The sequence below is a fragment of the Brachyhypopomus gauderio genome, chromosome 5, assembly GCF_052324685.1.
Source record: "Brachyhypopomus gauderio isolate BG-103 chromosome 5, BGAUD_0.2, whole genome shotgun sequence".
NCBI lineage: Eukaryota > Metazoa > Chordata > Actinopteri > Gymnotiformes > Hypopomidae > Brachyhypopomus > Brachyhypopomus gauderio.
The window spans coordinates 8,880,748-8,893,247 of record NC_135215.1 but is presented as its reverse complement, the minus strand read 5'-3'; the positions used below and the strand labels follow the sequence as shown (position 1 = coordinate 8,893,247).

General features: G+C 41.9%; 3 protein-coding genes across 6 annotated transcripts in view; 1 reads left to right on the top strand and 2 right to left on the bottom strand.

Annotated features, from left to right (window-relative positions):
• pah (phenylalanine hydroxylase) overlaps positions 1-5,252 on the bottom strand; it is a 13,425-nt gene extending 8,173 nt beyond the window's left edge. The window contains exons 1-3 of the mRNA XM_077005385.1: positions 5,123-5,252; positions 3,893-4,000; positions 1-94 (exon numbers count right to left, since the gene is read on the bottom strand). The exon at positions 1-94 is cut by the window's left edge and continues 90 nt beyond it. Of these exons, the coding sequence (XP_076861500.1) occupies positions 1-94; positions 3,893-4,000; positions 5,123-5,167 (247 nt within the window). The 5' untranslated portion in view covers positions 5,168-5,252. The remainder of the gene's footprint in view (positions 95-3,892; positions 4,001-5,122) is intronic.
• Positions 5,253-8,903: 3,651 nt separating this feature from the next.
• ascl1a (achaete-scute family bHLH transcription factor 1a) lies at positions 8,904-10,772 on the top strand. The gene is made up of 2 exons (XM_077005383.1): positions 8,904-9,752; positions 9,878-10,772. Exon 1 carries the CDS (start codon positions 9,141-9,143, stop codon positions 9,735-9,737), a length of 597 nt encoding a protein of 198 aa, XP_076861498.1. The 5' UTR covers positions 8,904-9,140; the 3' UTR covers positions 9,738-9,752; positions 9,878-10,772.
• Positions 10,773-10,885: 113 nt separating this feature from the next.
• The window catches only part of LOC143514334 (uncharacterized), a 50,130-nt gene continuing 48,515 nt past the window's right edge, over positions 10,886-12,500 (bottom strand). For all 4 annotated transcript variants that reach the window (XM_077005377.1, XM_077005378.1, XM_077005379.1 and 1 more), the window contains one exon: positions 10,886-12,500. This exon is cut by the window's right edge. The gene's annotated coding sequence lies outside the window, so the exon portion shown is untranslated.

Genomic DNA, 12,500 nt, shown 5'->3' with positions numbered 1-12,500 from the left:
AGCACGCCGTGTCCAGGCTGATGAAGAACTCGTACTCCTGCTTATTCATACGCGACGGACGTGACTCGATGTGCGTCAGGTTGATGCCTTTTTCCTGCCAATTACATCACTGTTACATTGAAGAAATCCATATACATACATGCAAACAATTAAATACAGTTAATGAAACCTCAACGTGAATATAGAACATCTAAATATAGAATGTCACATGTGAAATGTATAAATAAAAATTAATATTTCCTATGTAATTTTTTTTGTCCTGAATTTTTTTCTCAAATATGTATTTGTTTGTTTTACTATTTCAATATAAATACTATTATGTTTATTTGTAATAAATGCATTGCTTAGGCAAGATTTTTTTCAATCATTATATGAAGTTTGTTAACCTTGTAAATCCTGTAAAGTGCTTTGTGACAACTTATGTTGTGAAAAGCACTATACAAATATATTTGATTTGATTTGATTTGAAGTGTTTTGCCTATTTGATCACTAGAGGGCAGTCACTCTTTTTACTTTTTACTTCCAAGAAGCAGCCTGACAGTTTTTTAATGAATCCTTTGAAGTTTAGTTTTTACCTGCAGAACAAAGGGAGACAGACTACTGACCTCCTTACAATTAAAGGCATTTAAAAACGATTTACTTACAGGCCTATAAATCTGACCTTCTGAGTGATCAATCATGGATGAGAGAATGAGAGAATAAATAAAACTGATGCCACCTCTCTGCATCAAAAGGAAACACTGGAAGAATCTTCCCAGGTCAGGGACGTTACAGGTGTAAATGTCATGCATGTAAATGACGTTATGCATGTAAATGATGTTATGCATGTAAATGATGTTATGCATGTAAATGACGTTATGCATGTAAATGATGCTGAGTGTTAAACCCACAGGTCCTGATGCGTTACAACTGAATTTTACTAAAAACAAATTTTCCACCCAGTGATTTCATTGGATGCAGAGAAGGTGTTCGGCCGTGTGGAGGATTGTTTCTTCTTCTCCATGAAGAAATGCGGTTTATAAATTATGTTGTTGCACAGATGCACCTCCCGTATTCACCTTCCCGAGAGGGACAAGTCAGGCCTGTCCGCTAGGTCTGCTTCTACAGAGGAACTTGAGGAACATGAGGAACATGAGGAAGATGTTCACTCTCACAGCAGAACCTTCAGAACCTTTAATGTTCAAGGCTGTTCCATAATTTCACATTGGGTTTGATATAATTGATTTAATCACTTATATTTCATTTTAAAGTAAATGCTTGTTTGTTATTATTTTATTCAGGCATTTATTTTATACTTATTTACCGGTAATTAATTTATTTAAATATTGGTCATTTTATTTATTTACACCTGTATATGTCCTTCTATAATATCTATATATCTGTCCTCTTCTACTTTAATAAACATAATCTGTACAAATGTGGGACAAATGCACCATGGATATCTGAACAGGTTCATATAGTAAAAGATCAATTAGGAATTTGCTAATGTTCATTTACCACGTCATTTATAGCACCAAACAAAGGCCTGGATATTGTTTTGTGTGCATGCGTGTGTGTATGCATGGGTGTGTATCCACGTGTATGCATGTGTGTGTGTGTGTGTGCATGGGTGTGTATCCACGTGTATGCATGTGTGTGTGCTTGCATGGGTGTGTATCCACGTGTATGCATGTGTGCATGCATGTGTGTGTGTAATTAAAAACAGCTACACAAACTGAACTGACACAGCTGTTGCTCGTTGCTATAGGCCCAGTGTCATGTGACTAATTCTCATTAAAACAAAAATGTGTTTGTCTTTATTGGTGATGTATACAGAGGGGGTCTGTGATTGGTCCAGAGGGGGGGTGGGCTAGTTTAGTAGTCTCTCTCTCTCTCTCTCTCTCTCTCTCTCTCACTCTCTTCTGTCCATATGAAGTCTGTTGGATCCCTGCTTATGGTACATTCTTCTAAATTCATACAAGTACATTAAGCACAACAACTTGCAGTGACAATGTTTACATACAATGTTTAAATTTCTGTTTACATGCAGTTTGACTGTTGTTCAGCAGGAATGTGTCTGCGTGGGTGTGCGGGACCACAGTCCAGTGTGTGGGGACCCTGCTGCGTGGGTGTGCAGGACCACAGTCCAGTCTGTGGGGACTGTAGCATGAATGGTGTGTTGACTGTTTGATGCAGGACTGGACTAGAACAGCATGGACTGACTGGGAGGCTGTTTAAGTACGCAGATATAAACTCAGGCTTAACTGACTCACGTTATGTGATGTTTCTAAGCATAAACCATGTATATGTAAGTTTCCTCATTTCATCATTGACTCTTGTTCCAATGTGTTTAAGTTCGGTGAGTCTTTCCTGACATTGTGATTACATATAAGCACATGATAGAAAACAGCAGATCTAATAAGAAACCTTTTCATATCTTACAAATTACCTTATTATATACACAAATATTAAACAATTTTATTTAAATCTAGTGTTCCTTAATGTACTGAGTTTCGTACATGTTTAAACACCTCCCTTTAACACATTTGATTTACTCGAGAGCCTCTTGCTACAAGGAGCCTTTTTCTGGAGCATGATTTTTCTAGATCACAGTCAAAGTGTTGCTGGTCGAGGTGGATTTTGTGTGACGTGGTGGAGCAGATGGGGGGTGGAGCTCAGGGGTGGAGCAGGGGGTGGATGAGATACCTCGGATGCCTATAGGTCTGGATGAAGCTGTAACGTTTTACTACGGCCCTGCAGAAGAGTGCCAGCTTGGCACACGTTCTCTATCGATTCGCACGAGAGCCACAGGCAAACACACTGCAACCCTTTGGCTTCACTTCTGCTTTGACACGAGAGTGAATCGTGCTGCGTTGCACGTAGTTTACAGCAGAGTAAACAATATGTGCAAAAACAAAAGTGCACTTTGGTACAGGAAAGGTACAAAATTACAGGAGTATATTTATTTGTAAACGTGCGTCTACTCAGAGAGAGAATAAGAGAATGTCTATATTTGTGTGTGTTTCAGAGGGGTCACGGCTACCTTATTTCCATCTAACTTTCTGGACTGAAACCACCATGAAATGACACAATCAGAAGAGTCTGTACAACCAGCGCACAGGTCATGGCAGCATGCAGGTCATGGCCAACAGTGTGTTTGTTATTAACTTTTCAGGGTCTCCAATCCATCAGTCCGTTACCACCATGGACCCTTTAACGACACACATATGACACACACTGCTGCCCTGTGAGGAAAGTCTCTACTTGAAATGCCACTTCACTCCTGCACAACGCTTGGTTCTCCTGATCATGAAACCAAAGCCAAGTCCAAGTCTGTCTAACTACAAATAAATAACTAAGTGGTGGATGTGACCAGTGTCTGACACTGGGCAGCGCAGGTACTGACCCGATAACAGGCCAAGCCAGGGGGCTTGGAGAGTGGAAGTGTCTGATCACTCCTACACGAGGACGAGGCCAATTATCAGAACCCCCTGCTTCTACCCCCTGTTTCTACCCCCAGGATAAGTGGTAGTCATGACCCTTTGGATTTTTTCCAGGTTAACACCACTGTGGAGGTATTTCCATCCAAGACTCCTGCAGTCCTTCAAACTCCCAACATCACCAATGATACACACCAATAACTGGATTGCACCAGAGCCCAGATGAGGAATGTGAATGAGATATGAGCAACAGCATTAGCATTCAGAGGAAGGATCTGTTTCAGACCGACATGTCCAGCTCTGGCATGCAGTGTGATCTGTTCAATCTTGTTGGCTTTCAGCTACAAACTCTACACTATGTTGTTATGGAACATTTTCATAGATTAACATTAACTGGCTTTTCTCTTGTCTTTGACTTTGGCAGTTTGTCTTCAGCCTGATTGTGTTTAAGTGTGAACCCCCCCCCCCCTCACCTCAAACAAGCGGAGGGCTTTGGCCAGGGCGCCCACCTCCTCCCTCAGGGAGAAGATACAGGACAGCACTCCAGGCTTGTTACTCTTCTCCTCCAGGTACATGGAGTCCTGTAGGGAGAGAGAAGAAATGATCCACCCTCTCAGACGCACGAGAACGGCCCAAGGACAAATCCGTCCTCTTCTTCATTGTTATCCTGTTTGACTGTCACATTTGTGAAAATGATATAACCATGTCTAGTTATTGGCAGTTAAACAGAGACCTCAGTGGCCACTGTGAAGAGCGAGATGAGCATGGCATCAAGATAACAACAACTTACATGTGTAAAGTGAGTCTCACTCTCCCTTTCTCTCTCTTTTCCTCTCTCTCACTATCTTCTCTCTCTCCCTCTCCCTCTATTCTCTCTCTCCCTCTTCCTTTCTCTATTCTTCTCTCTCTTCATCTCTTCCTTCATCCCGTCTCTTTCTCTTCCTCTTCGTCTCTCTCCATAAGCACAAGTGTGACTAACCTTTGTCTCAGGTCACTGGTTCCAAGTTGCACATATACATCCAAAGAACAAACATTACCAAACAGTGAAAATGTTTCTCAGCCTACATATGATTATGGTATAACTGTGTGAGCTATTCTACTGCTGCTGTACATGAGTTAAGGTCTGATTATTATGTCTGTCTGTATAAGCTGTTTGTATTATAGCTATACATGCTTAAAAGTCTGATTATTAGTATCTGATTAATGTATATAACCTACATTCCAGGACTTACTCATGATTCAGAAATATTTAAAAGAGGCTGACAAATCAACTCAGCTCTAATTCAAATTCAAATAACATCTAACTCATATTGAAATACCCTCTCATTTGAATCCCTTGAATGATGAATAAAGAATTGTATAAAACATCATATTTTTATACATAGATATTTATTTAATAATTGTAACTTAATCTATCATTAGTAAGCTATTTCGATGGACTTTTATTTTGTTCCTATGCATTCTGCTGACTCCACTGAAAAGTATATAGTTTAAACACAGGAGCTGCATCTAGCAAAACATTCACTTGAGGTGAATTATTCAAATGAGATATTAGGCTAATTAACAAATACGCTATCAACACAGCTGAACTAATATTTAACTCATGCATAGCCTGTTATGTCCACATTTTCTAATATAGCAATTTATTCTGAAAATGTGTTATATAAATGTAATGAATGAACATGTAAAGGTTTAGAAATCACCTGTATTCCATTGTCTCCGTTCTTCTTCTTTAAATATGCGTCCATCTTTGCTTGGTAGCTGTTAAAGTGGTTAGGTAGGTTTATGGTGATTTTTTGATTCTTTGGTCGGTTTTGCACGTTGTACCGAGAACTTAACCGTTTAAGTAGACCACGTGACACCACACCCCTCGCCTGTCACGCGATCTGGTTTAAGTTACAGTATGTGATAGTTACCAAATGTGTTCAGCATTTCTCAGTGGTTACATAAAAGCTTTAATATACTTAATTTTCTCTCTCTCTCTCTCTCTCTCTCTCTCTCTCTCTCTCTCTCTCTATATATATATATATATATATATATATATATATATATATATATATATATATATATATATATATATATATATATATATATATAGATAATTTTCTCTAGGGGAATTTCCCCCCTCGATTTGTATTTGTAATTTGTATGTGTACCACTGTAAATGCGTAACTGCGTAACTGCGTTCCTGGATAAATCTAACGGCACAGGTGAGATTCCGCGTAAATAATTCTAGGTTGCTTAATTTTTAAGACCACTAGGTGGCATCAAAATCAGTTCATTGAAAGGCCCAAGAGTGTTTATAAACTTGACTTTCACGACGCCACCCAGCTTTAAAGTAGATTGTATTCCATTCTACCCAAATATGATCTCACGACTGTTGAGTTTTTAATACAGCATGTATAGTAATAGCCTCCTAGGGTCGATTTAAATTTACCTGCACTCTATCATGCACTCTCGACGTACCACAAATCAACCACTAGATGGCAGTGTTGGTCTGGTTCCGCATAATCTTGTAAAAGTCATTTGCATTGCTTTATGTACATGAAATACTCACGCAACCATCAAAAAAATTGTTTGCTTAAACTGCTTACGTGTATCACCCCATTCATTACTAAAATAATGCGTTAAAGTATCTCCCTATAGGTAACAAAAAGGGTAAACAAAAATATAAATGATTTGCGTATTTAAAAGTAGTATTTTTTATTGTCCCGCACGTGTTGTGAACTATACGTAGGCTATATATACTGTTTTTTTTGTTACAAAAAACGGTCGCACACAACTGGAAAAAGTGATCTAACGTGACATTACCACCACTGAACACGATTCATAACTGCTGGATCAAATGACTCTGTAAGCAGTGACTGTTGGGACTCCGAAACCCCCCAAAATATCCAAGAAGCAACTAGATTCATCCATAAATTGTGGAAATCAGATGACACTATTGGTCATTCGATTCTTGTGGTTTCAATTAATATCTGGGCCTCACCATATATGACAAATAACATATGTGCATATGACAAATAAACCAGCTTTGACATTACCGCTCAGGGAATGACAGTAGAAGCGGTAAACGGTTCGGTAAGTTTTTGTACGTGGAACGCCACGTCATATCTGACAAAATAAAACAAAATACTCTCTCTTTGTGTGTGTGTGTGTGTGTGTGTGTGTGTGTGTGTGTGTGTGTGTGTGTGTGTGTGTGTGTGTGCAAGCACCAGCCTCAACACCTGGACGTCTGCATTCACATTTTCAGTTGCAGTGTCATCGGTCTACCAAGGCCGCGCCGCGAAACAAAACTATCGCGTTATCTAACCAAAACATCGAGCGAGTAACGTCGTTTAACGCACAGATTCACTCAAGCAGGCAGGACAGAGATGAGTGCTCCTTTAAGAAAAATGTTGAGCCTCTGAATTAGAATCATTAAGGTCTTTGTTGTTGCATGTTTTTTAAACATTTTCTTGTAAGATGCTGTATCTCCACACGGAAGGCGCAACAGAGGCAGCACTAATGCAACTATTGTTTAATGTACAAATGTTGGCTCAGGTGAGCCGTACACAGCCTCGCAAGTTTAACCAACGCGAGGCTGTTATAGGCTGTTGCCGTAGCCGATATGCGCTCCTATATCTGCTATAAAGAGCCTCGGTCCTCCTCGTCTCTGGGAGGAGGAGTCTGTCATGCTCAAATCCTACGATGCCACGAAACGGCGTTGCATTTACAGCAGACACCTGCTTCACTTCCAATGAATGACAAATGACCAGTCAATCCGAGTAGATCACACACGCACACACACCCCACCACCACCAGCAGTAACAACAACAAAACTTTTAAATCGCAGTTTACGAGTGTTTTGGACATGTAAGAGATTTTTTTGTTTTATTATTTCTGTGTGAACGTCCCAAAGACAGAGGTGTTTCAGTGGGAGCCCAGATGCCATATTAATTATTACACCCAGCAATGACTGAGGCCGTCCAAAAAGAGGGACCGCGAGCCCTGTGCCTGCAAGATCGCGGAAAAAAGAGGGCTTCACAAAGCGCTAATTGGACTCTGGGAGCGCACTGACAGAGCATGGTAGATAGGTTTCAGACAGCCCCGGCGCAGGCGTGGGGGGTGCGCAGAGCTGAATAGAACCCACGCTTCTTTTCTAAACTCCCTTGCTGCGCTAAAAAAAGAATAGAAAAAGAGAGAGAAAAGAACGTTGGAGGGGGCTGGGTGCTTAAACGCTGGCCTAATCCTGAATGCCACAGCCAACTAAGAAAAATTACACAATTTATTGACCACCCCCACCACCACGTCCCCATACACACGCGCACGCACACACACACACACACACACACACACACACACACACACACACACACACACACACACACGCGCACACAGACACACACACACACACACACACACACACACACACACACACACACACACACACACACACACACACACACACACACACACAAATTGTGCGCATGTGCAATTATTCAGAGCTTGGTGAGGGTCGGTTGGTCTTGTTCCTTCGTCCTTTCATTAAGTTCCATTATTTCGCTCTTTGAAAGAAACGAATGGATTCAAAAGATAGTGTGTCACGTCTACTGTAACAAAATAGGGTGTAACAAATCATACACAAAAATTCTCAGCGCACCCCTTTACGTAGTCTCCTCACAAATTTACCCCTCCGTTACGCCTCTCCAACTTTGATTGCCGCCATTAGAGATGGGGGAAGACTGGCTCTAAAGCTCCGATATCTAGGACACTCTTAGGAGGACGCAAAGTGTTAACAATAGAACTTATGCCAGTAATCAAACATTAAAATGTCCATCTCTGTGTAAACAACGGGGGGAATTCACGAAACCGTACCGAGCCTACAAAACCAGACCCAGATAAACCAGACCATAAAGTGTTCACAAATATAAAACGTTTGTAAATGTGTAATAGACATGTATACTGGCTCATTATTTACATCGCTGTATATATGTGTTGTCTGGATAACAATAAAACGTACTGATGTGTAATGTGTACACATGTAACTGGAGAAATTTTATAATTAGTTTTATTGAACGTACATGTTTGTGAAGTAAACAAACCTTTTTAAAGTTATTATGATTTTCTGGTTGACACAGAATTGGGTGGATTTAGGTGGACATAATACTTAAAATTTCTGCTATTTCAATAAAGTACCCCATTGGCTTGTTATTGCATCTTAGAATATGTTATGTGTGATTTTGGTTTAAATAAACAAACAACATAATACATAATAAAATTAATATAACTATAAAATAAGACCTCTGGTTGAACAACAACGTTACTCGGATTTCAGCACTATAGGTTTTCTTTTGCGGAACACTTGCCTCAACCGAAAAACTACAGCTGTAACTCGCAGCAAGTTGTTTATTCAGTGGCAGGAGCGGCACGCGCCCGGCGTACGCATTGCAACCGCATCGCAGCCCAAGGAGAATAAAACAGGCAAGTGGAGGCGTGGTCAGATAGAGCGCGTGGGGCTGCCAGTGTATTGAAAAGGCCTGCTGCCACCCTCTCACAGCTCAGAGCAGGTCGAAGGGTTCGCCAGGCTGCAATCCGCGCCACGCTGCCCATACAAACCCGCAAGAGCAAGCGAATAAAGCCACACGTGAACGCCACGAGCGCGACGCACGGCCACTGGGCACTCCAAATTGCGCCTTTCCCTTTTAGGTCCCACGGCGCTTTCTGGTTTTTTCTCACGAAATGGACATCACGGCGAAGATGGAAATAAGCATTAACCAACAGCCGTTCATGCCACCTGCGTGCTTCTTTGCCACCGCGTCCCAGAACATCCAGCTGAGCCCGACCGACAGCCGGTGCAGCGGTAAATCGGGCGGTGAGCAGGCGAAGAGGCCGCGCTCGTCCTCGCCGGAGCTGCTGCGGTGCAAGAGACGGCTCAACTTCGCGGGGTTCGGGTACAGCCTGCCGCAGCAGCAGCCGCACGCCGTGGCGAGACGCAACGAGAGGGAACGGAACCGGGTGAAACTAGTCAACAACGGCTTTGCCACTCTGAGGGAACACGTCCCCAACGGCGCGGCCAATAAGAAGATGAGCAAAGTGGAGACGCTCAGGTCCGCCGTGGAGTACATCCGCGCGCTGCAGCAGCTGCTGGACGAGCACGACGCGGTGAGCGCGGCATTCCAGTCCGGGGTTCTGTCTCCCACCATCTCGCACAACTACTCCAACGACATGAACTCAATGGCCGGTTCACCTGTGTCCTCCTATTCCTCGGACGAGGGCTCCTACGACCCACTGAGCCCCGAGGAACAGGAGCTCCTCGACTTCACCAACTGGTTCTGAGTCCCTTCACAGCAGGTTCGTTTCGCACTCCTGTTCGGTTGTTATTCTTATTTTGATAGGCATGAAATAGGCCCATGGCCACTGCTCGCGCCTGTCTTATTTCTCATCTTTTTTTGTCTACTTTTAATCTACTTCCATAGGATGATCCTGAAAGCCAGATTTTCAGCACTCAGTTTGGAGGTCCTCGAATAACTGCGTCCTCCGAGAACACAAGGCACTGCGTTTGCGTTCCTGTCCGGTTGGGCAGACCCAAGTTCACACCACGAGATTAACGGCCACATCAAGCGACGGCCCGAGTGTCAAAGAGCCAAAGGACGTGCAGAGAAGAGGGCGCGTGTCCCGGCACCAACACCCGAACACGAGGGTCCATTCCCTCTGGCGCATGTGCCTACATGTACCGTTTTAAATCACTTAAAAATAACTCAGACATAAGCAACGCTATTTGAAAGGTTGTTCTTAAACTATGCTAAACCCAATCAAAGAATACACTGTATGTACCCACTTCGACATCGACATGTAACTCTAATATGCTTCCAACTCGGCGGAATTTATTATATGAAGTTCTATTTGTATAAAACATGTTTTTAAAATATATTAAGCTATTTTTGTATGTAAGAGATTTATAGATGTTTTGTACACATTCATTTTAATATGTATATATTTTTTGATTTATACATAGCGTAAACACCGTAAGTTGCGTATTACCTCTTTCCTATTCAGACTAAGTAGTCTAAATGCATCAGAACTTGCTGTTCTTAAAACGGTTGAGGGGTTCGCGAGACGGAGTTTGACACTCCAAAGTTTTATTTCTGCACCAACGTGTCTTATTTAATAGGAATACATGACATTGTAATATGACTCGAAGTTCACAGTGATCAAAGGTTATGCAGCTATTGTCCAAACCGAGCACAACGGTCTGTTGTTTCTTCATACTGCCTGTTCAACTCTATCTTTATAAAAATTCTGGGTTGTTTTTTCAGAATAAGAAAAATGCCTTATGTTCATATTTTTACACTTTAGCCTCATATAAATAAATGTTTCTAAAATATCCGTGTTTCATGTCATCTTTTGGATGTTGCACAGGGAGGGATGGTTAATCACTTGTATACTTTGACTGATTTGTTTTAAAAAACTAAATGTAAAGTAGATCTTTGGAAATTCCGTTTTATTCGACTGTTTTGAACAAAGTGATGTGCACGCTACTGGTGGCTAGATCCCTCGACTATTTGTCTGTTGTCAGGCGCCAGGAGACGTGACCGGAATCTAGGACACTGTCTAAAGAGGCACTGCAACTCCAAATGCACGCGATCAGTGGGAAGACCACATTTAAAAGCACAAGCACAATTTTACAACAAATCCTGGGTTCGTGCGTATGTTTTCATTTGCGTGTTTTACAAACAAACAAACAAACAAGTTCGGTGATTTGCAGGTTTGGAATTAAACATTTGACATTGAGATGTGAAGCAGTCTCCAATAAGCATCATAACGCAGCGTTCTCGAACACGTGGACTTGTTAAATTTTACATGCATCACCAAGAACACATTCTTTCAATCTTTGTGAAAAAGATAGACAATTTCTTTGTTGAAAATAACTGCCAGGGTACATTCTTCGGTAATTTTGGGATATCAGAATTAGATAGTAAATTATTATTTTTTTAAATCTGGGAAAACGTGCAACTTTTCGCGGTACTTATTCAAACCCCTCCCTCAATAGAAACACTTATCAGGTTTGACAGGTAGACAGACTTGTGAGTCCCCGGCGCGTGCCTCGTTTAATCAGTGAATAGACCTGCAGTGGTGGAGTGGCGTCGGCGCGTTTACGCTGAAGGCGTGTGCCGTTCTGTCAGCAGCGCGCGACTCGCACTTAACAACTAGCCCTTAAAAAACGTGGACTGCGCCCGAGTGCTCCATACAAGAGGCAGGTGTTGGGCGAAAACACCACCGCAGACTCGGCGTAGGTGGGAGGCTTTTGTTCGCTCTCGTGCCGCATACTAGTGAAACTAGTGTTTTGCTTTAAAAAAACTCTTCCTGACACAACGTTTACATTGTTTATCAGAATAGTTGCTAATACACAGGGGAGAACGAACTGGATGCGCAGTACACACCCATTTCATTAGAATTAGATAGTAGTGTAAAAGTCATGCTCTGATATATATGGAAAAGTTGAACGAAGAAGAAAGAAGTTAAAGTTAAAAAGTTGGTGTGACTCTCCGTAAAATATTAAAGTGTGCCCTAAACATATACAAGACATTAAATAATAACTGAAACCCTATGCGTGATTTACCATCTCTGTAATTCTGTCCAATTAATTAGCCTATGTGAATTTTACAGCAGTCAAAATTCCTAAGCTTGCTGAACAATTTTAACAGTTACCCTGTGGTAAATCGTTACAGTTGAAACGAGCTGTAACGTACTGAACTCTCAGGATTTCACAAACCCAATCTATGGTATTTTGGTTGTTTTCTTCCACCACCTGTATGCATTTCTGCGTTTAAAAGATTGCTCGAGCAAACTTGTTGACTTCGACGTGCCTCTGTAAGTGCGCGCGCGCTCAGTCGCTCGACAGCGTGCTCGAATGTCCATCCCTTTGTGTCAGAATGTTGCCTCCTCATTATCTTGCGTATGAATAAGGGATTCATTCTCTCTCCGTAATCCGCAATGATTGGTTTCCCGCGACCCTCTGATGTCGAAATTCATGGTGGGGGGCGATAAAGCGCGTGCGGGGGGCGGGAGGGAGAGGGGGGGGGTCTTGTTATCACTCAG